This window comes from Xenopus tropicalis, chromosome 2 (genome assembly GCF_000004195.4).
Source record: "Xenopus tropicalis strain Nigerian chromosome 2, UCB_Xtro_10.0, whole genome shotgun sequence".
NCBI lineage: Eukaryota > Metazoa > Chordata > Amphibia > Anura > Pipidae > Xenopus > Xenopus tropicalis.
Window position 1 is genome coordinate 178,500,674 of NC_030678.2, and position 24,144 is coordinate 178,524,817.

Genomic DNA, 24,144 nt, shown 5'->3' on the forward strand with positions numbered 1-24,144 from the left:
ACCCTTTGAATTTTGTCATGGCCCTTTTGACATTAGCTTGTCGCCTTTCTCAACTTTGATTCTTTCTCCGGACTTTTACATTTGCCAAAGTATTTCAATTTTTTTCAACCAAATCACCTCCGGCCACACCACCCCAAATCACTCCTTAGAAGGGAGTGTGCCTGTATATGCTACAGTAAGACTCCTTCTCCTGCTTTGGTACATATTCACATATTCAGATTGTACATCTTTGTAATACTATATACATGAAGATGAATTTAGGGCAGAGCCTCTGCCAGGATCAGCTATATGTGATATTCCAAAATGAAATAAAGTTACAAATAGTCACTAAAACGTAATCTAGTGTAAAAAGCAAAATAAGGGAAAATCACCTCTGAAGAATGATTCATACAGATATCAAAATACTTACTTCATTTTATACTTCATCAAAATACTTCATTTTTCATGCATCATTTCATTTGTTGTTTCTGCTATTATTTATTATTGACCGAAATGTGCTTCCGCCATGTTTATGGGCTTATGGAAGTAAGACAACTAAAGAATCAGACATCATTCTTAGCTAATGCCATGATCTTATTCCTATCCAGCCCCATTCTATATACAAGTAGTATAAGTAATAAACTATAGTAGCATTGTGTCCTAAATATGTATCTTAACCCATTTTACAGTCAGTGGCCCAGGGAATATATCCAAAATAAGAGTTTTCTTTACCATGGAGTCCATGGAGTTATACAGGTTGATAATTCATTTTCTAGTCTTACTTTCCCAGTTTTATGAAAAGACCCAATTAATTGTAAAGGACATTTGTGTTTGGAACAAGTTGGACCAGCAATTAAGTGCACAATACGGATAAACCTAAAGACCCAAACAGAAGACAAAAACATTCTGGAGAAAACTGACTTGATGGAACCTAATAATAATTATAATAATTAGGGCAAGGTTAGCAATAAACCATTGTAGGTGTTTCGTAGAGAGGTGTCTCCTCCTGGTGTTCTGCTCAGGGTGGGACATGATAATGTTCAGAATATAGAAGAATTGAAGGGAAGGGATGAAAGGAACAAAGACCAAAAAGATTAAATGAATCAAAATAATTATGAGTATGCTACTGAAAACCCTGAAGGTTAGCAATAATTCACTGTAAGTGTTTCCCAGTAAGGCCCCGGCGGGTGTTCTGCTCAGGGCGGAAGAGGATAATGTAGCACTTGGGAATGAAGATACAGCCCAGCAGCCCTGCACTGGAAGCCAGGATAGCGAAGATCTCCACAGCCACCATGTATTTGCCCTTGGTGCTCAGGTACGCTGGGATGAAGGACACCCAAACACTGCAGAACACCAGTAGGCTGAAAGTGATCAGCTGGGCCTCATTGAAACTGGCTGGTAACTTCCTAACCAGGAAAGCAACAATGAAACTTAATCCCGACAGGAACCCCATGTAACCAATCACAGTGTAGAATGCAGAGACAGAGCCTTCATTACATTGTAATATCATCTTCCCAGTGTAAGTGTGAGTGTCATAGTCTGGGAATGGTGGGGAGGAGATCAGCCAGACCAGGCATATCCCAACCTGGAGCAGAGAGCAGAGAAGGACCAGGCAGAGGGACACTCTTGTTCCCACCCATTTCTTTATCTTGCTTCCCGGCTTTGTGGCATTAAAGGCAATGACAACTGTGACAGTTTTAGCCAGGACACAAGAGACAGAAAGTGTAAAGTTGATCCCAAATGTAACTTGTCTGAGCAGGCAGGTCACTTTCTGAGGGCACCCAATGAACAAGAAGCAGCAGAGGAAGGACAGTGTGAGGGAGAGGAGGAGGGAGTAGCTCAGGGTTTGGTTATTGGCCTTGACCACAGGAGTTTTGTGATATTTGATGAAAATCAGCAGAACTGAAATGACAGTAAGAGAGGAGAGAACCGAGACTGCAGCCAGAGACTGTCCCAAGGGATCCTCATATGAAAGGAATTCTGTTATTTTCTGGATGCAAATAGTTCTCTTGTCATTGGGCCACTGATCTTCTGGGCATTGGATACACGTTTCCATATCTGTGGGATATTAGAATGAACATTAGAGAATAGTTACTGTGAGTAAGGTACTTGTATGGATTATTATTGAGTATATAAATACTGAGAATTCACCACACATGATACTCAGTTACAGTGTAAGAGACATGTAAGGAGATAAGTCAAGAAGGACACAATTACCTAGAATACAAATTCCCAGGAAAACCAAATTCCCAGAAAAGCCAAATTAACCACACCCTCCAGAGAGTACCATACAGTGCCATATGCAGGAGTGAAAAGGAAAACTATACCCCCAAACAATGTAGGTCTCTATAAAAATATATTGTATAAACAGCTTTAGGGCTTTAGTTCATTACATGTGTATCACTTGTATCTGATGCAGGAGGTCCTCTGCCCATAAACATAAAACATGGAAAGTCAGTCAGTTCCAAGTATATCAAACAGTCTGTGTCTGCCCAAATAATTAGTTGAGGAACAACTTTGAGTTTTGGGTTTGGTGGGGAACTGACCTGTTGTGTTGGAGATGTGTCCCTCTGCGCAGGGCACACAGTCATAACAGCAGGAAAACTCTACTTCCCGGGAATTTTTCCGGTACCCTGGGATACAGCTGTCACTGCACACGGAGATTGGGATCTGAAACCAAACACCATAACAGCAGGTAATTGTGCTTCCTGGGCAAGTCCTGAAGACACATTTAGCACTGCATTCTCACCAACACTTTGTGATTTCCCTACTTTGAGTTTAGTTTTGAGGGAAGTAATTGAGGGAAAATTCTATGTGGGGTAATTCCGGTATGGGATTCGAGATGTAAGACGAAGCAGCAGAAGGTTTAATGAGGGAAACAACAGTGTTAGTGGGTGGTGGGACCATGTGGGGGGGAATGTATGGAGGCACAAGAGAAGGCATGGGGGGCAGAGGAATGAAGGAAAAGTCATGAGAAGGAGTTTATACATTATTCTTTGCAGTCCAGATGAATTCAAAATGGCAAAGAACCAGCTATGTGGGGCTGTGACTCTCCGTTACCCAAAGGTGACAAACATGGGTGGGCTAAGGTCTCTATTGTCTTTGGTGAATAAAAGTGGAAGCATGTGTCTCTTGTTCCAGAGCTTACCAGTGCTTGATGAGGAATTAACAACCCTCCCTGACCATGTGGTTAATTCCAATGATTACAGAATTTAAAACAGCACAATCATTTGGATAAATGTAAAAATCTTTTATTGGAAAAAAATGGCTTAGATCTATGACAAATTGTGACATTTCAGGCCAAAGCATGTTTTTTTTCATCATCGTGGAAATAAAAATGGAGTAAACCACACATTTACCAATAAAAATGCAGTGGGCTGATTTTTCCTTGGGGTACAAACTATATAGCCATGATGGATTGTAACACAATGGATGGGGTCTGCTGTGCTAGGGAAAGGAATGGCTAAGGGACTGGAGGAGTGTTTAAACTAGATGGGGGTTATCTAGAGCATTATGGGGAAGCTAGTGTAGCTTGGGCAGTGGGGTTAGTAAGGGGGCATAGGGGCAGACAGTTTACCAGCTAAGGAGAAAACAGCCTAAAAGCAACCTTAGAGCTAACTCTCTGTTACCTAATGTAAATATCAGAGGGAAAAGTAGTAACTTACTCTGTATGTTGGGTAATGCATGGAGCTTGTCTGGTAAATAAGGGGAGCTGGAGTTTATTGTATGTACTGAAAATTATAATATAATTGGTATCACTGAGAGCTGGATGAAACATGATTGGGCTGTGCATTTACATGGTTACACCCTTTGTAGGAGGGGCAGAGGGATTAAAAAGGGTGGAGGAGTTGGTTTTTATGTTAAGACAAAACTGAATGTCTTTAAAAGTTTGCTTGATAAATATACTTGTCAATATATTTCCCTTGTAAGCAAGAAAAGACACCACAAAGCACAACTTTTATTGTTTGATAATAGTGTTGGTGTCAAGTTTGGTAAGAAAGAAACACACTTTTAAGGCATTCAGACTGACTGGGACACCTGAAACTTCATCGGGTTCAAGGAAGCCAATAAAGCAGCAAAAAAGCAATCAGGCACTCAGGCCTGGCGAATTGCTAATGTGGTGCCGTTATTCATAAAGGGATCCCATTCTCACTCTAAAACTATCACAATACTATTCAATTGTGTCAACATGGTTTTATGCATAATAGATCTTGGAAAACTAATCTAATTGCCTTTAATGAGGAGATGAGCAGGACCCTTGACTCTGGAATGGCAGTGGATGGGATCTACTTGAACATTGCTAAACCATTTGATACAGTACCACATGTTAATGATACAATTGAGGAATAATGGCCTAGAACATAATATTTGTAATTGGATAGAGAACTGGCTGAAGGATAGATTACACAGAGTGGGGGTAAATAAAACATTTTCTAAATAGGCCAGTGTTGTTAGTGGGTACCGCAGGGGTCAGTCCTTGGGCCTTTGCTGTTTAACTTGTTTATTAATGCCCTGGAGGGGGGCATAGACAGTACTGTTTCTATTGATACTAAATTGGGCAAAACTATAAGTTCCATGCAGGATGCTGCCACTTTGCAGAGCGATTTGACTGGGAAACTGGGCAGCAAACTGGCAAATGAGGTTGGTAAAAATAATATAAATGTGAGTGATACAGTAAATGGTGGTGTGTTGGAGGTATCCTTGGATATGGGGATTTTTAAAGATAACAAGCTAATTTCAGGCAGTGTCATTCCTTGTCTACTACAGAAAATAAAGTGCTGCCTTGTATAAAAAGGGATGAAAACATAATTTTGCCTCTTTATGGGTCCATGGTAGGGCCTCATCCTTAGTATGGGGGCTCAAGTCATTAAGAAGGGGATTAATGAGCTGGAAAGAGTGCAGAGACTGCAACTAAACTTGTAAAATGGATGAAATATTTAAACTATGGGGTTAGACTGTTGAGTTTGGGTTTGTTTCTATGGAAAAAAAAACAATGCACCAGATCAGAATCACAGAACCTGCTGGGAGATGTTGGGTAGGGGGTTCCTCACAGTGAGGAGGTTGGGAAATACCCTGCTGGGGGATGTTGGGTAGGGGGTTCCTCACAGTGAGGGCAGTGAGGAGGTTGGGGAATGCCCTGCCGGGGATGTTGGGTAGGGGGTTCTTCACGGTGAGGGCAGTGAGGTTGGGGAATGCCCTGCCGGGGGATGTTGGGTAGGGGCTTCCTCACAGTGAGGGCAGTGAGGTTGGGGAATGCCCTGCCGGGGGATGTTGGGTAGGGGGTTCCTCGCAGTGAGGTAGGGGAATGCCCTGCCGGGGGATGTTGGGTAGGAGGTTCCTCACGGTAAGGGCAGTGAGGTTGGGTAGGGGGTTCCTCACGGTGAGGGAAGTGAGGTTGGAGAATGCCCTGCCGGGGGATGTTGGGTAGGGGGTTCCTCACAGTGAGGGGGTTGGGGAATGCCCTGCCGGGGGATGTTGGGTAGGGGGTTCCTCACAGTGAGGGGGTTGGGGAATGCCCTGCCGGGGGATGTTGGGTAGGGGGTTCCTCACGGTGAGGGCAGTGAGGTAGGGGAATGCCCTGCCGGGGGATGTTGAGTAGGAGGTTCCTCACGGTAAGGGCAGTGAGGTTGGGGAATGCCTTGCTGGGGGATGTTGGGTAGGGGGTTCCTCACGGTGACGGAAGTGAGGTTGGGGAATGCCCTGCCGGGGGATGTTTGGTAGGGGATTCCTCACGGTGAGGGAAGTGAGGTTGGGGAATGCCCTGCCGGGGGATGTTGGGTAGGGGGTTCCTCACAGGGAGGGCAGTGAGGAGGTTGGGGAATGCCCTTCCGGGGGATGTTCGGTAAGGGGTTCCTCACGGTGAGGGCAGTGAGGTTGGGGAATGCCCTGCTGGGGGATGTTGGGTAGGGGGTTCCTCACAGGGAGGGCAGTGAGGTTGGCTATTGTGATACTAAAATCTACAGTTAGTATAGATGTGTAGTATATATGTGAGTGTATAGGTTGGTAAGTGTGTGTGTATATATGTGCACTGAAGTTCATTTGGAGGGGTCGAACTTGATGGACTTTGGTCTTTTTCCAACCCAACGTAACTATATATCTATGTAACCCCAGGGCCACAGCACAGAAAGCAGCACATTTACCTGGAAACAAACAAGAGATGTGAATTTGCCCTTTCCCAGGAGCTCACCTCTGTATCATTCGGGTACCAAACAATGGCTCTGTCATTGCAAATCAGCTGATTGGGGTTCAACGTGTTGTACCTTCCCACTGTGATCACATTCAGTTCGTTGGTTCTGAGATCAGGGAACATGACCCAGTTTGTGAGATCATATTGTCCCGGAGCTTCTCCCTCCTTGTTAATATAAATCTCTTCTTGGGATGAAGAAAGTGTAACATGAACCTTTCTCAGCAAGTGATTCAGCTAAGGGGAAACAACATCACGGCATTATTTTCTTTATTCACTTATTAGTGAGAGATTTACAGGCAACTGATACAAAGGGAGCGGCTGCCGGAGCTTTTCTGGTGAGAGCTTCTTTCATTTGGACCTACAGACCCACCTCACATCATCCCCATAAATAAGTCCAAGTTTTCTTTCTCTACATTGATGGACAGAACAGTCTCTCCAACTACTGACGCATTTTGTGCCCCATAAACAGCAGTTGCTCAGAGTATAAACACAAGCCATAGCATTTACAGCTTTAAACACATCCCCTCTAACAGGACCCACCTCACAGGGATTCCTTAATCCTTTCACTGCCAGCCATTTTGGACAAAGTGGAACTTCTACTGCCAGACAGTTTTTGAACATTTTGCACTGTTTCAATTTAGGGGCCTTTCCTCGGGGGGTCTTTTACTTTACCCAAGAAAACTATATATTGTGTTTTTCAGAACAACCTAAGCTTTCAAAATATGGTGGAATTTTTGTGTAATTCCAATTCTGTAACAAGATATAGGCTACTAAATGTCTAAAAAATGAAACAAAAAATATTTTCCATAATATAAACACACATACTAGAAACAAAAATTATTTTATGCATGAAAATACAACTGATTTGGAAAGTCCCATGTCTTCTGAATGTGCCAATACCAAATATATATAGTTTTATGGAGATTTCTCACTTGTATAGGCCACAAATTCCCGGCAGGACACTACCAAATTCCCAAAGCCCTTCTCCAGACTTTAGATTTCAAGGCCAAAAATTCCACTAACAGAAGGTTTATCCCAAAAATTATACATTTTTAGAAAGAACAGATTCTGGGGAATCCAGAATAGGTAGAACTGTCTGTCTGCTCCAAACTACCAAGTCACAATGCTTTCCTAAAATTGTTGGTTTTTATCAGAATTTATGAAATTTCTTAAAAATCACTTCAAACCTTCCAGTCTATAGTATCTTATCTCCCACATATCATTAGGTACCAATGGAAAACCCCATAAATATGAACGCCAGGGGTCCACTGAACGGTTTGATGCCCAATATGTATAGGTTTACCTAAGTATGTGGCATGTAGCGGCCCCAATGTGAACATACCCCCATATGATCTGTCATTTCAGCTTCTGCAAAATCAACACATTTACATTATTTTGTGTGGGATAAAGCAAGAAAAAAGTATGCTCACCCCAGAAAGCCATATATTTTTGGAAAGTACACATGTCCCCAAATATGAAATGGGTACCCATGTCTTTCTACTCCAAAGTACCAAGCCACAAAGCTTTCCTAAATTTGGCAATTTTGATAACATTTCCAAAAATCCCCTCAAAGCTTCCACTTTGCAGCATCTTATCTCCCACATAGCATTAGGTGCCAAAATAAAACACCCTGAATTTGAATGCCAGGGGTCCAGTGAACAGTTTGATGCCCAATATGTATAGGTTTACCTAAGAATGTGGCATGTAGGGGCCCCAATGTTAACATACCCCCATATGATCTGCCATTTCTGTCATTTCAGCTTCTGCAAAATCAACACATTTACATCATTATATGTGGGATAAAGTTAGTAAAAAGTACACTCACCCCAGAAAGCCATATATTTTTGGAAAGAACACATACCCCTGAATCTAAAATTGGTACCCATGTCTTTCTACTCCAAAGTTCCAAGCCGCAATGGTTTCCTAAGTTCCAAAAATTTTAAAATTTCCAATATGCAGCATCTTATTTTCTATAGGTCTATAGGTACCAAGACAAACCTCCCTAAATATGAACCCCAGAGGTCTACTGAACAGTTTGATGCCCACTGTACATAGGTTTATCAAAGCACATGGCACTTAGAGACCCCAAAATATACCTTGTGCACACTAATTTCATGGCTTACCTTTACCTAATTCATAACCACATGGCAGTTTTATGTGGGATAGAAACTGCAGAAATGTAGGGTAACCCATGAAAACCATATATTTTTGGAAAGTACACATTCTGACAAATCCAACATGGGTAAAGAGTTCTTTCTACACCAAAGTACCAATCTTCAAAGCTTTCCTAAATTTAGTGGTTTCTATGACATTTCAGAAAATCACCTAAAATGTTGAAATTTGCCGCATTTATCTCACACAATTTTTTTGCATACAAAGGCAAATCACCCCAAATAGGAACACCAGAGGGAACAGTTTGATGCCCTATATGCATAGATTTACCAAACTATGTGGTGTAAATTGGCATCCAAATAAAAATAGTGCATATAAATTTTCACACATGACGTTCTGGCTCGTGCAATTTTTGCACCCGGTATGTGTATTATGTGCCATAAGACCCCCTAACAGTATGGAGACCCTAGAAAACCATACATTTTCCAAAAGTACACATTCTGACAAAACAAAAATGGGTAAATACATCTTTCTACTGCAAACTACCAAACTACAAAGCTATGCTAAACAGAACGGTTTTTATGACATTTCTGAAAATCATCACAAAGCTTGCATTTTGCCCCTTTGTGTATACCACATTTAGTAATGTACCAACATAAAACAATCTAAATATGAACGCCAGGGGTCTACTTAACAGTTTGATGCCCTATATGCACAGATTTACCAAACTATGTGGGGTACAGAGGAAGCCAAATTGAAATACAGCAGATAAAATGTCCATGTGCAAAGACAAGTAACAAAAAACAATGTGAAATGCAATAAAATTGCTGAAATCCAATAAAAAACTAAAATATTTTTTTTTCCTTTTCCTAGTGATATCTGCAGTCAAAATCACTTGGCTTGGGCAAATTAGTTTTACAGACAAAGTCAAGCTAACAACAACTATGCATAACTAAAAATGCAATAAAATGACTAAAAATGCACCAAAATCACAGAAAATGTAATAAAAACACCAAAATAATACACAAAAGGGATTGTGCAGTGCGATTAGTAAATACACTATCCGCAATGGCAAGAAAACATTTTTTTCAGGCAAGAAAAAAAAACGATGCAATAAAAAAAAAATTACAAAATTGCATGAGTGTGTATGTGTGCATGTACACTAGGCAAAATGTATTTTGTGTGTGTGTGCAAGTAAGTTTGAGTGCTGTAAGTGCTGTGAATGTGTGAAACTCCCCCAACCCCCCAAAAATGTATGTGTTTGTAAGTGTAGTATGTGTACTAATTTTAATTAGTGTGTGATTGTGTGTTTGTGTGTGTATTTGGCACTAACCTGGGGTCAAGAAGCTGGAGATCACAGGAGGGACACAGGTTCACAGGCACAGCAGCTGCAGTCGGGTGGGGGAGCTCAGGAAGGGAGGGGGAGAGCAGCAAAAGCCAGACACATAGAATATACGTGTCTAGCTTTTCCCATGGGGACCCCCCTGTGCTCATTCTCTAGGGGGTTCTTTACCTTGCGCTCCTTCTCTGCACTCAGATTAAGCACCAAGCACAGAGAATGAGCGGAAGATAAAGAAAATGTAGCTCCTACATGCTTGGCGCTTAATCTCTTTTTATGCCAGCACGTAGGAGCTACTTCGTTGGCAGGGAAAGGGTTATAGGCAACTTTCAAGGCATATCATCAAAACATCCCTATTTCACAGTGTGACCATTGGATCAGGTATTCTGACCACTAACCACGGGGGTAGAAAGATGTCGTTACCCTTGTTTGATTTGTCAAAATGTGTACTTTCCAAAAAGATATGGCTTTCTGGGGTGAATGTACTTTTTTATAGCTTTACCCCACATAAAATACAGTAAATGTGTTGATTTTGCAAAAGCTAAAATTACAGAAATGATAGATCCTATGGGGCATGTTCACCTTGGGTCCCCTATATGTCACATACTTAGGTAAACGTATGCACATTGTTCAGTGGACCCCTGGGGTACATAATTAAGATGTTTATCTTGGTACCTAATAGTATGTGGAATAAAAGATGCGGCAAAGTGAAAGCTTTGAGGTGAATTTCGGAAATCTCCACAAAATCACCAATTTAAGAAAAACTTTGCGGTTTGGTACTTTGGAGTAAAAAGACATGGGTACCTATTTTAGATTTGGAGGAATGTGTACTTTCCAAAAATATATGGTTTTCTGGGGTAAATTTTTTATAGCTTTACCCCCATAAAATGCAGTAAATGTGTTGATTTTGCAGTAACTGAAATGACAGAAATGATACACCATATGGGGGTATTTTCATTTTGGGGCCCCTACATGCCACATACTTAGGTAAACCTATGCACATTGGGTATCAAACTGTTCAGTGGGCCCCTGGCGTTCATATTTAGGGTGTTTTATCTTGGTACCTAATGATATGTGGGAGATAAGAAGCTGTAGAGTGGAAGCTTTGAAATGATTTTCACAAATTTCACAAATGTTTATAAAAACTGGTACATTTAGGAAAGCATTGCATCTTGGTAATTTGGAGTAGAAAGGCAGTTTTACCTATTCTGGATTCATCAGAATTTGTTCTTTCCAAAAATGTAGTTTTCTAGGGCAAACCTACTGTAAGTGGAATATTTGGCCTTGAAAACTAAATAATGCAGCTTTCTGGAGCAGCGCTGTGGGAAAGTTAGTAGGTACTGCCGGGAGGTTTTGACCTATACAAGTGAGAAATCTCCATAAAACTATATATAGTGATGAGCAAATCTGTCCTGCTTTGCTTCACCAATAAATTTGTGAATCTATCAAAAGATTCACGAAACGGTGAAAATGCGGCTCAGAAAAAAGTTGTCGCCCATGACGCCTGCATCTATTCTTGCAACGATTTTGGGCGCGCAACTATTCTTGTGACAATTTTTGGAAGCGCGGCAAATTTTTCCATCCCTTTTGTGAAACAATCCACCAATGGCGAAACGTGGAAATTCGCCACGAATCCATGCCTGGGGAAATATTTCACCCATCACTAACTATATATTTGCTATTGGCACATTCAAGAGACATTTTAAAACGTGGAAACATTTCTAAATCAGTTGTATTTTCGAAGCCTATATCTTGTTACAGAAGTGGAATTACACAAAAATTCTAGCATATTTTGAAAGCTTAGGTTGTCCCAAAAAAAAACCCAATATATTATTTTCCTGGGTAAACTAAAAGTCCCCTCTAGGAAAGGCCCCTAAAGTGAAAGAGCACAAAATGTTCAAAAACTGTCTGGCAATACACGTTCCGCTTTGACCAAATCGGCTGACAGTTAAAGCGTTAAAGCTGGTTTACTAGATTAGCTCATGTATGATTTCTATATGAGCTCTGTTCTTTTCCCGTGTTTAGCATAATCATTTACACGTGTTTCCATTTTTTACACATTTTAATAAGAAATGTTTAAATAAATATTTTAATAGAAAATATACAAAGATCTTATGGGAGCTACTCTACTGTTATGTTCTTTCATCACCAATAGGGATCCATTTGTTTCAGTGCTACTTGGAAGTCATGTAATATAATCCCTATTAATCAACATAATATTGAATTTCCCAATCCTTACTCAGACCCTTTGGTCTCAACCACCCACCGTGCCTCTCTTTTACATAACATTTTATCTATATCTCCTTTCCTCTAACTTCACTTGCTTCCTGTTCCTCACTTCCTGTCCAAATCACAGTCAAATCATTGAGGAACCCATAGTATTACACAGTACTACACAGTTCTCTAGTGCTGATCCATCCCCTAAAATGTGGCACCTCACAAGCCACCCCATAAAGAGATTAGAATATGAGGGCACAAACCACGCCCCTATTGTAGTGCCACACTTCCGGACGTAGAAATGGCCCCCATACATGAAATAATTGTGACTTACAAGGTATTCAGTAGCTTCCAAAATAAACTCATTCTGTTCCCTGGGATACAACCTTGTCTCTTCCGACCAAAATCTTAAGGCCTGGATCCCCCAAATGATGTACTATCCAAGAATATGAAGATCCAAAGTGACCCACAACAAACCTTTTTCTCACACCACATCCTGTAACATATTAATCACATCGCCACTGTCTCTTATATATGAGGGCAAACTATGTACCATGGGCTGGAGTGATTTGTCCATGTACTCTTTCCATAGTTACATAGTAAGTTAGGTTGAAAAAAGACACACTTCCATCAAGTCCAACCTTTTATGTCTATATGAAACCTACCTAACTGCTAGCTGATCAAGCGGAAGACAAAAAAACCCTTCTGAAGCCTCTCCACAGAGACACAGAGGGGGAAAAAAATCCTTCTTGACTCCAAGTTGGCAATAAGATCCGTCCCTGGATCAACTTATACTATGAATTATCTTCATAGCCATCCAACCCCCTCTTGAAGCTATCTAATGGATGAGCCATTACAAATCTCCCCAAGTTTTTCATTGAGAGACCCTATCCCTGCAAAAATAGGGTGTCCTTTCTCAAATCCTTTATGAACCTTATGGAGTGTGTGAAAGATTGGAATTCTAGGCTACTCACACTATATATAGTAAAATTCTTTTTACTTAAAATTCCCATAACCTTTCCATATTCCAGTATTATAATAGTACTTTAGTGGGATCACTACTCAAACATCAGTATTGTTTCTCATCATTTAATTGTGCCAATATACCCTTCTCATCATAATCTCTATTAAGAACTTCTCTCTTATCTGACTTTCAGATCACTATCTCTCTGTTATTTTTTAGGGATTGCAATGCCGGATATTCTTTCACTGTTAAGTCCTTTTTTTACTAAATCCTTTACTTTCCTTCCTAGACAACTTCAAATCTTTTGACACCAGTGTATAAAACCTATCCTGAGCCCTGGAGGTTTGAGTTGAGAGAAGAAAGTCTGATACCTAAGAACATGTGTAAAGAATAGAAGGAAAGAAATACTGTGTTTCTTTTGACAGAGGACTCAGAGCAACATTACCTTTGGGATACAGCTTACTTAGTTTTAACCTTTCCTTTTTCTTTAAAGGTTACCTTAAACATACTAAGTCCCTTCCCCTACGTGGTACCTGTGCCTGTTTTATATATGAATGTATATTTGTATGATCATTGTACTAAATAAGTACTTCAGCTGTGTTAAATAAACATCTATTTCCTGATTAAGAACCACTGGTGCCCATATTTCTTATACGTTGTACTGAACTATCTCTCCCTCTAAGCAAAGAAAGTTTTTGAAAATTAGAATAAGTTTTACATTTAAAAAGATATATCTAGTTATCTGGAAGCCACATATTTTGGGCATTGTACGTATATTTGTTCACATTTGTTTAGAAACTTCATGACTTTGTATTCCACAAACTCTTATCTTTGTTCCAAACTGAATCTGCTAGATACCGTGCTGTGTATCTGACTTTAGTGTAAATGACATTGTTCTGCAAAATTCTATATTGAAGCAAGGTCGGGAAAAAGATAATTATTGTATATGTTGCTACAAACAAGTCAAGAGGGTTGAGGAGACTGCCTCATATGTATGCAAATAGACCAAAGGGATTCTGGGAACAAATTCCATAATGCTCACATTAAACCCATGTAAATAGGATTTTTTTAGGAGCCTTATGGAATTTGTTGTCATAATACTTAAGTGCAAGTTTCCCATTCAGTGAGATGCCTTGTTTAAAGAGTTAAAGGGAGATGCAGAGCATTTCCTTATTCTAGAGTATGTAGGCTTAAACCAATATCCCACCTTCCATGAGTTCAGTTCCCTCTCCAGTCGGGCTTTCTCTGTAGGAGCCCCATGAGAAGTCTTCTCTGAGAGCAATACATGTAGAGCCTGGGCCAACAAATACACAGCCTTGTACACACTGTAGGGCACTCTGAGATCCAGCTGTCTATAGTGAGGGATTGATGCAAGGGTCTCATTTCCAAGAGGGGAAGCATTTAGAAAGTCTTCACTGCCGGTTATATTACTCACATACGTTTCACTGTTGGCCATTTCAGTAGATAGGTCACTTACAAACTCCAGCCATGCGGCTTCAATGAATATATCTTCTGGATACCGATCAGGGTTTGCAGAGAATAAAAAATCCTGAAATCCATCCATTTCTCTAGCAGCTACTGGAAAAGCCAAACTTCCAGCAAAGAATTCCGCAATCTCATATTCGAGAATATAATCCGTAAATGAAGATGAGACTGAGAAAATCCAAGTTCTTTTAAAGCTAGACGCAATCTTAACCTGTCTCAATATTGGCCAAAATAAATTGGTGGAATCACTGATTATGACAACTCTGGAAGTTGTTCTTAAAATCCTATGAACTATTCTGTCATCGAACCTGCCATCCCATAAGAATCCATAAGCAAATTCCACACACATCCCATTGCTTGTAATCAGCTCTATTAGTTGTCTCTTTATATATTCTGCTTCATTATCTGCTATCAACATTCCCACCCAGGTCCAACCAAAGTGCTTCAGCAGCTGAATGAGAGCTTGATAGAAATATCCTTCATTAGGGACCGTTCGGTAGATGTATGGGAACCTCCTTCTGTCAGTGAAAGTGACATCCGTGGCTCCGTAGCTGATCTGAAATGATTAATGAAAAGTTTCACATTTAAACAATTATTTCCCTCTTCCACTGAGCCCTGGGCTTGGTACATTGAAAGGCAAGGCCATAAAGGGGTTGACCATTCCTAACATGAGGAAATGCCCATGGGAGGTGATTTAATTGGCCCAGGGGTAGTGAGTGTAGTTCCTAATTGTGAGGCTAAATAAGGTGTAGGAGCTCATGGTTCTGTCACCTTGGACATCACCTAGTACCAGGGGTGGATGTGCTGGGAGGTCAGTAAGGAGAAGCCAGGACCCTAAGGTAGGTTTGATACCTTAGTGCAGGGACCACCAATCTTTTTTACCCATAAGCCATATTCAAATGTAAAAAGAGTTGGGGAGCAACATAAGCATGAAAAGTGTTCCCAGGGTGCCAAATAAGACTTATGAGTGGCTATTTGGTAGCCCCTATATGGACTGTCAGCCTACAGAAGGACCTGCTTTGACGCCACTGGGAGCAACATCCAAGGGGTTGGAGAGCAACATGTTGACCCAGACAACTGGTTGGCTATAACTGCCTTAGTGTACAGCCCTCTGCTGTACGAGATGTTCTGGCCGAGCATGCATAGTAGTGTGAAAAGCTGTTTTTGGTTTAACCTTTATGCAGATTGATGAGTGATTTTTCGCAAGTCATGGTGAAAATCTGCATTTTGCCACAGGTGAATTTTTTCATGAAACTGTGGCAAAAATTCACTCCGACAAAAAATATGCCAAGAAAAAATGGCCATTGACTTCAATGTATCTGGAGAAAAATGATGGGCTTAACAAACAAAAGTTACATGGTAGGAGTGAGAAAAAAAACAACCACTGACTTTTTGCATTAAATTTGTGATCAATGGCATCAGAATTACTACACATTATGTGGCGACAGATTTAATAAAACTCCAATTTTTCTCACTTTTATTTTTTTTGAAACTAAGAATAGAGAAAATTTGTTCCTACCTGAAATTTTCATTTTCTTGAGTCCGAAAGGCAGCACCAAATGAAGGGTTAATTGTCTGATCCACTCTGGTAGGACAGGAGAAATAGAATAACCAATTAAATACATTATAAATACCTCTTAACTCCCCCTTATTCTCCAGTGTTTTTAAAAAGCTCAAGAAAAGACCACACCATCTCATGCAAATGAATTTATTAGGGTAGGGATTATGTGCTGCCTTTCGGACTCAAGAAAATGAAAATTTCAGGTAGGAACAAATTTTCTCTTTTCTTTACGTCCTACAGGCAGCACCAAATGAAGGATATAGCAAGCTAACAATGGGGGGGGGGGAATTTTGCCTCATAGAAGCCGACTCCAACACCGAACTGCCAAAGGCTGCATCCTGCTTGGCTGCTAAGTCAAGTCTGTTGTGTCTGGCAAACGTGTGGACGTTGGACCAGGTGGCTGCTTTACAAATTTCTTGCACATCCATGGCCGATCTTTCCGCCCAGGAAGTAGAGATTGATCTTGTTGAATGAGCCTTTAATTGAGAAGGAGGATCTTTCCCAACAGAATCATAAGAGCAGGAAATAGCATTCCTTACCCAGGATGCTATAGTCGGTTTAGAAGCTTTACAACCTTTTCTTTTTCCCGCAAAAAGGACAAATAGATGTTCTGACTTTCTAAATTCTTTTGATCTCTCGATATACAGCAACAAACACCTGCGCACATCTAAGGATTGCAACTTTTTTTGAGAATCCGATGAAAAGGAAGGTAGCACAATCTGTGAGTTAAGGTTGTTAGATGAAGCGATTTTTGGCCTGAAAAAGGGCAAGGTTTTTAGGATAACTTTATCTGGAAAAATTTGAGTATATGGAGGCCCTACTGCCAAGGCCTGCAGCTCACCCACTCTTCTTGCTGAGGAAATTGCAATCAAAAAGGTAGTTTTCCAGGTTAGATGTTTTATGTTGATGTCTTGTAAAGGTTCAAAGGGTTTTTCGCCTAACGCAGATAATACAATATTTAAATCCCACGGGGCTAAAACTTCCTTGATTCTTGGCCTTAGTCTTGAAACAGCCTTGAAAAATCTTTTAACCAACTGATTATTGGCAAGATTGACTGAAAGCATAGCTGATAGGGCTGACACATGAACCTTTAGTGTATTTGGCTTAAGTCCTTTAGAAAAGCCATCCTGTAGAAACTGAAGAACATTGGGAATTGAACATTCTTTAGGAACAATTTCCTTCTCCAGAGCCCAGTTTTGAAAAACTTTCCAAATTCTTCTATAAATTCTAGAAGTTGAAGATTTTCTGGAGTTCAGAAGTGTATCAACTACTTCCTCTGAAAGACCTTGGACAGTTAGAATGTCCCTATCAATCTCCAAGCTGTCAGACATAATCTGTCTGGATTTGGGTGGAACATCTGACCTTGAAGGAGAAGATCTGGTCTCATTGGTAACTTCCAAAAACACCCCTTGCTCAGGCGAATTAGATCCGTAAACCAAGCTCTTCTCGGCCAGAATGGGGCAATTAGGATTGCTGCTGCTTTGTCCTGTCTGATTTTCTGAATCACCCTTGGGATCATCGGAAGAGGAGGAAAAATGTAACAAAGATGGAATTTCCAAGGAATGTTCATTGTATCCAGGTAATTGGGATTGTCTGATTTCACCAAGGAGCAAAACTGAGGAACCTTCCTGTTGGATCTGGAGGCCATCAGATCTATTGATGGATAGCCCCACATCTGAGCTATCTTGAGAAAAACCTGAGAATTGAGTTCCCACTCGCTCTGATTTAGAGTTTTCCTGCTGAGTCTGTCTGCCAGCACATTCTCTTCTCCTTTTATATGAACAGCTCTGATCATCTTCAGATGATTTTCGGCCCAAAACATCAGTTTCCTGCATTCCTTCATCAACAGAGGGGCTCTTGTTCCTCCTTGACGGTTTATGTAGGATACTGTTGTAGAATTGTCCGACTGAATGAGGACTTGACAACCCTTGATCTTGTCTCTGAATTTCTGAAGAGTTAGACGGACTGTCCTCAATTCTCTGAAATTGGAAGATTGACTTTTTTCCCAATATGACCACTTTCCTTGGACCACCTGACCTCCAAGGTGAGCACCCCAACCTGATGCGGATGCATCCGTCGTCAACCGAAGAAACTCTGGAGTCTGAAAAGATTTCCCTTGAGTTAGATTGTGACCGCTCAACCACCATCTCAGATCTTTCTTTAACTGAAGATTCACATGAAAGAACCTGTCTAGTGATAGAATATTCTTGTCCCAATTCTTTAGGATTACTTCCTGAAGAGATCTCATATGAGCTCTGGCCCAGGGGACAGCTTCCAGAGATGATGTCATCAGCCCCAGCACTCTCATGGCTTGACGAATAGTCACAGATCGTGATTGAATTAATGATTTTATTGCCGTTCTGAGAGATAGAACTTTCTCGCCTGGAAGAAAAACTTTCATTTGGCATGTGTCTAGCTGGAGACCTAGAAAAATGGTTGAAGTTGACGGACGAAGATTTGACTTTTCTTTGTTTATTATCCAGCCGTGATTTGTCAATACTTCCATGGTCAGATTCATATGATTGATCAACTGAGCTACTGATGAAGCTTTGATCAGCCAGTCGTCCAGATAAGGAATCACAAAAACTCCCTGCTTTCTCAAATGAGCTGCTAGCACAACAATTAGTTTTGTGAAAACCCTTGGAGCGGAAGTAATCCCAAATGGAAGAGCCCTGAATTGGAGATGAAGAACTTTCCCCTTCAGAAAAATCGCTATGCGAAGAAACTTCCTGCTGGTCAGATGAATAGGAACATGAAGATAAGCATCCTTCAAATCCAAGGTAATCATCAGATCTCCCTTCTGAAGAATACTCAGTGCTGACCTGATGGTCTCCATTCTGAACTTTTCCTTTAGAATGAACTGGTTTAGGTACTTTAGGTCTATAATAAGCCTGAACCTTCCGTCTGGTTTGGGAACCAGAAATATTCGGGAATAAATACCTAACCCTTCTTCCAACCGGGGAACGGGTTCCAGAACTCCCATTTTTAGGAAATCCATGACTGCTTTCTCTAAAGCCTGCTGCTTTAGATTGTCTGCCTTTGGGAATTGGCTTCCTTTGAAAATTGATGAAGTAGCCTGATCTTATGATGCTTAAAACCCAAGAGTCTGAAGTTGTTTTTTCCCACACTGGGAGAAATTGGGTTAACCTTGCTCCCACTTCTCCCTGACTTCTGGCGTCAGAATTCTGGCTTCTTTGAGGAAGAATCCTTTCTTTGAGTTGGATCTTTGGATGTCTGAGATCTAAAGGGTCTTGATCTGAAATTTCTGTAAGTGTATCTGTTTCCATCTCTGAAGTTATTTCTTCTGGAAACATTGGACTTAGGCGAAGATCTTTTAAAGGATGGACGAAAGGACGACCTATACTGCGACTTTTGTTTATTTTGCGGCAACACTTTATCCTTTCCAGTAGACAGATTTTCTATTAGTTTATCCAAGGCTGAGCCAAAAAGTTTCCCAGGTTTGAAAGGCATGGAAATCAGAGTATTTTTACTAGCTGAATCTGCCGCCCAAGCTTTAAGCCATAAGGCTCTCCTGCCTGCTGTAGACAAGGCCATAGTCCTGGCCCCCAGTTTTAAAGTATCCACTGCAACATCACACAAGAAATCTGTTGCCAGCTTTATTGGATAAAGCATATCCAGAAGGACATCTCTTGAGGTCCCAGAATCTATATCCTCTTCTAGCGCATTAAGCCAATGTTTTAGAGATCTGGATACTGAGACAGCAGCTAAAGAGGGTTTACAGATTGAAGCCCCTGAAATATAAGACCTGCGCAAGGCACACTCTGCCCTACGATCCATCTGGTCCTTTATTGCCGCTTCCTCTACAGGAATTGTTGTTCTTTTAGACAATCTTGCCACGGGAACATCCACCTTGGGAGGATTTTCCCATTCTTCAACATCTTTTGTCTCAAAGGGAAACATAAGTTTAAACCGTTTAGAAGCTTCTGGTTTCTTCCCCGGATCCTTCCATTCCTGTTCAATAAGATTTTTGACAGAAGGATGTACCGGAAAACTCAATGCCTTTTTTTGAACAAAAAAGGGGAACTCCTGAGTGTTGGGATCCGCTTGAACAGTATCCCTTGGTGATATAACTTTACAAACTTCTTTTAACAGCCGGGGCATTTTTTCAACAGGAAAGAGAAAAAAATCCTCTTTTTGAGATGTATGGGGTTCAGATGTTGAAGCAGAACTGGAGACAATCTCTCCAGATGATTCCTCATCAGAGACAGAATCTTTATTTAAGGAGGCACGATGTAAAGTGGGAACTGGAGAACCTTTATACTCATCCACAGCTTTTAACATAAATGATTTAAACCAGTTAAGAAAATGGCTTGTATCACTGTCATGAGACCCAGGAACAGATTGTGAACATGCAGAACATTTGTTGCTATCCCAGTTATCTGGTAGTAACTCTTCACAGCCAGAACACTTTAAATGCCTCGATTTCCTTTTTCTCTTGCCAGACTTATCCATCTGCAAGAGAAAAAACTAGTATAAGAATAATCCCCCATACACAATTTTGTCTGGGAAGGAGGCTAGCTACAGGCACATTACCTTAGCAGCCAAGTCCCTGGAATACAGCCCAGCAGCGCACCAGCATGTAGCTACAAAGGCAATAAATTTTCCCTTCAGAAGGATTTAAATACCTTTTAGCCGCCATAGATTAACTCCTCCGGAGATAAAGATCAGTGTTGCTCCTTCCCTGACACGCGCGTGTACTGTCGCATGATTGATGACGTCATCTGGAACGCATCGCTCTCCCTCCGTGCAGGCACAGGGGAAGCGTCTGAAGGGAAGGTACAGGATATGCGGCTCCATTCATCATGCACTACTATCTGCAGAGCGTCGCCCACAGAAGTGTCAGGTACCTTTCCCAGCCTAGGGTATATTCATCCCCCTGACCAACCCGCTCTCAAGCGGTTAGTCCACGGCCCTCAAACTCCTCAGAGTCTGGATCTTCAGCCTATCAAGGCCCCAAAGATTCTCTGGCTACCTTGAGAGGACAAAAAAACACTGAGGAATAAGGGGGAGTTAAGAGGTATTTATAATGTATTTAATTGGTTATTCTATTTCTCCTGTCCTACCAGAGTGGATCAGACAATTAACCCTTCATTTGGTGCTGCCTGTAGGACGTAAAGAAAAAAAGAATTTCCATGAATGTCAGACAAAAATAATCTGAACTGAAAAATCAAAATATCTGAACTGAAAAAGCACAGGTGGCAAAGGGGTTTGTTCATATAGTTACTTTTATATAGTATAGTTGTATACTTTTGCACAAAAGCCAGCATCAAAAATCTGAAAATCTCTAAAAATTTGAAGAAAAGAAAGATTTTCTAATTGTGAAAGGGGACATTTGCCATTGACTTCTACATGATCTTGACAGGTTTTAGCTGGAGGATATTCAGGTTTGGAATGGAGTTTGAAGAGCAACGTTTCCTTCAGACAATTCCCCAGACGTGGGTTGTGAGATTCATGTCCATTGAGATAGGAAAATGAAATAGTTTAAATACTGCCATCAGTATGTTTTTGGCATCGGTTATTGGCTTGGTGGGTCACCAATAGTGATGGGCGAAATGTTTTACCAGGCATGGATTCACAGAGAATTTCCGCATTTTGCCATTGGCAGATTGTTTCACGAAACGGATGAAAAAATTTGCAGTGGAAAAATAGAATAGTCGTAGGCATCAAAAGAATAGCCGCACGACAAAAGAATAGCCACGGGTGACAAAAGAATAGCCTCACAACAAAAGAATAGCCACGCGACAAAAGAATAGCCACGGGCAACAAAAGAATAGTCGCAAGTGTCAAAAGAATAGTCGTGGGCATCAAAAGAATAGCCATGCAACAAACGAATAGCCGCAGGCGACAAAAGAATAGCCGCACAACAAAAGAATAGCTGCGAGCAACGAAAGAATAGCCGCGCGACAAAAGAATAGCCACGGGCGAGAAAAGAATAGCCTCACGACAAAAGAATAGCCGCGGGCGACAAAAGAATAGCTGTGCGACAAAAAAATAACCACGGACGACAAAAGAATAGTCACGAGCGACAATTTTTTTTACGCGCAACATTTTCACCGTTTTGCTAATTTTTCGCCATTTCGCGAATCTTTTGAAAGATTCACAAATTTTTCAGCGAAACGGGACAGATTCGCTCATCACAAGTCACCAATCAATATAACAAGCTAGGCTTCATATACAATGAATTTTTGCTGCTTGAGGTAATTGTGATAGTCGCCTCTAGAAATTCTCAGCTGTAAATTTCAGATCACTCATATCATCATGTAGTAATATTTATGGGGACTATAAATGCATACGCGCGTGGTATTAACAACGTTTTATATGTTTCTATAAACCTGGTGGTCTTACTATCAGTACCTAAACAAATCATTAAGGTTTAGGAGACTGCCTCATACAGATACAAATAAACAGAATTCCTTTTGTTTATTTGTATCTGTATGAGGCAGTCTCCTCAACCTTAATGATTTGTTTATGAACCCACACGGCGACGCTAAATAAGCTGATTAGAAAACCCTGCACTACACTGATGGGCCTCAAGAAAGGTGAATCTGATCAGCTATTATCCTGGCTTCTGCTTCAAAACCCAGTGGGTGAGCTTGAGCCTTTAGGATAAACCCATGTAAATGGTATTTTTTTAGGAGTTTGTTTGGCATTCACTCCCAGAATTCCTTTTGTTTACCAGTACCTAGTAATGAGGTCCCAATATCCAGACTTAATCCAGAAAGTGAGGCCTTTGGACCCCCAGCACTTCTACCTGCTTCTTAGGCAGAGGACCAAGAGCCTTAGCCCTGTATGATTCCACCCTTTTGTCAGCTAGGGAACAGGACTATGGGGTGCCATTTGTCCAAAGTACATTTTGTCTACAAAAATACATTCTATATACAAAAAACAATCCCAAGGACATAGAATTAATGTGTGTACAGATACACTGGTAAAATAAAATATACAAAACACAAAACATATATTTCTAGAGAAGAATGAGAACAAAAATCAATTTAGTGCACAAAAGGATATTATTATATTAAAAACTCCATTCTGTAAATTTTAACAAGCATTCTATCTCACAAATGTATAACATCCATACAAGAAAACCAGTTATGCGTAAAGTTACTTACCGAATGAACTATCTAAAACAAAACAATTCCAACTAGATTTTCATGACAAAATAGATGCTTGTGACAGAAAGTAAGATTCTATAGTACAGAATTCATTCTATCAACAAAATGAATACTCTGTTTCACAAAACTGATAAAATATCCAAATATCCAAATATCACACACACAAACACACAAAAATACACACACAAACACACAAAAATACACACGCACGCACATATACACACATACACACACATATACACACACGCATACATACACACATACATACTCTGTTTCACAAAACTGATAAAATATCCATTCTGTGAAACAACACTGTCAATCAAATTCCTGAACCAATAAGAAACAAGCTTATTCATTATCCAATAATATGCAGGTTTTAACTGGAGTCACTTTACTTGTCTTTCCACACCCCAAACACACACACACAAACACATACACACACATTACACACAAATACACAAACACATATACATATATACACACACACTCACACACATATACACAAATACACACACATATACACACACGCATACATATACATATACACATGCATACACACATACACAAACACATATACATATATATACACACACACATTACACACAAATACACAAACACATATACATATATATACACACACACATATACACACATACACACACATATACACACACGCATACATATACATATACACACACATACATACACACACACACACACACACACACATACACAAACACATATACATATATATACGCACAAATACACATACATACAAACATACACACATGCACACACACATATACACACACACATACATACACACACACATACACGCACACACATACACACACACACGTATACATACACACATACACATACATACATATATACACACACATACACATACTGTGGTAAGATCACTGTCAGGATACCTGGGAAAGTCCAGGACGGAGCTTATATATGTCCCAGGTTCCTAAAAGAATGGTTCTGGGACTTCTAGTCCGGCCCGGGTGTTGTGGGTCTACCTGAGGCCTCTGCTGGCTAATTAAAAGGCAGCCTTGGCCAAAGTAGAAGCGCCAGTCTGGGGGAGAGACTCAGGGAAGCTGCCGGGGGAGCTGACTGAGAGTTTTGAAAGCACTACAAGGTTTGAACTTTGTTTCC

General features: G+C 40.6%; 1 protein-coding gene across 2 annotated transcripts; it reads right to left on the minus strand.

Annotated features, from left to right (window-relative positions):
• Positions 1 to 47: 47 nt before the first annotated feature.
• LOC101734669 (vomeronasal type-2 receptor 26) lies at positions 48 to 20,580 on the minus strand. 2 transcript variants are annotated; one of them, XM_031897412.1, is made up of 6 exons: positions 20,491 to 20,580; positions 15,803 to 15,868; positions 14,006 to 14,839; positions 6,167 to 6,400; positions 2,526 to 2,649; positions 48 to 2,037 (listed from the first exon to the last, which is right to left on the minus strand). In XM_031897412.1, exons 3-6 carry the CDS (start codon positions 14,699 to 14,701, stop codon positions 1,133 to 1,135), a joined length of 1,959 nt encoding a protein of 652 aa, XP_031753272.1. In that variant the 5' UTR covers positions 14,702 to 14,839; positions 15,803 to 15,868; positions 20,491 to 20,580; the 3' UTR covers positions 48 to 1,132. The 2 variants fall into 2 exon arrangements, 1 of the variants encoding a protein (XP_031753272.1); XR_004221445.1 differs by lacking the exons at positions 48 to 2,037; positions 2,526 to 2,649; positions 6,167 to 6,400; positions 20,491 to 20,580 and having other exon boundaries at positions 14,263 to 14,839; positions 15,803 to 20,479.
• Positions 20,581 to 24,144: the final 3,564 nt, after the last annotated feature.

What these genes read in the sequence shown, in the direction of transcription:
- LOC101734669 (XM_031897412.1), bottom strand. Translation starts at nt 14,701, where the DNA reads ATGTTGATAGCAGATAATGAAGCAGAATATATAAAGAGACAACTAATA. An exon ending in GGGAACTGAACTCATGGAAG is followed by an intron (nt 6,401 to 14,005) that starts GTGGGATATTGG and finishes GTTTCCCCTTAG; the next exon opens with CTGAATCACTTGCTGAGAAA. An exon ending in GGTACCCGAATGATACAGAG is followed by an intron (nt 2,650 to 6,166) that starts GTGAGCTCCTGG and finishes GTTTGGTTTCAG; the next exon opens with ATCCCAATCTCCGTGTGCAG.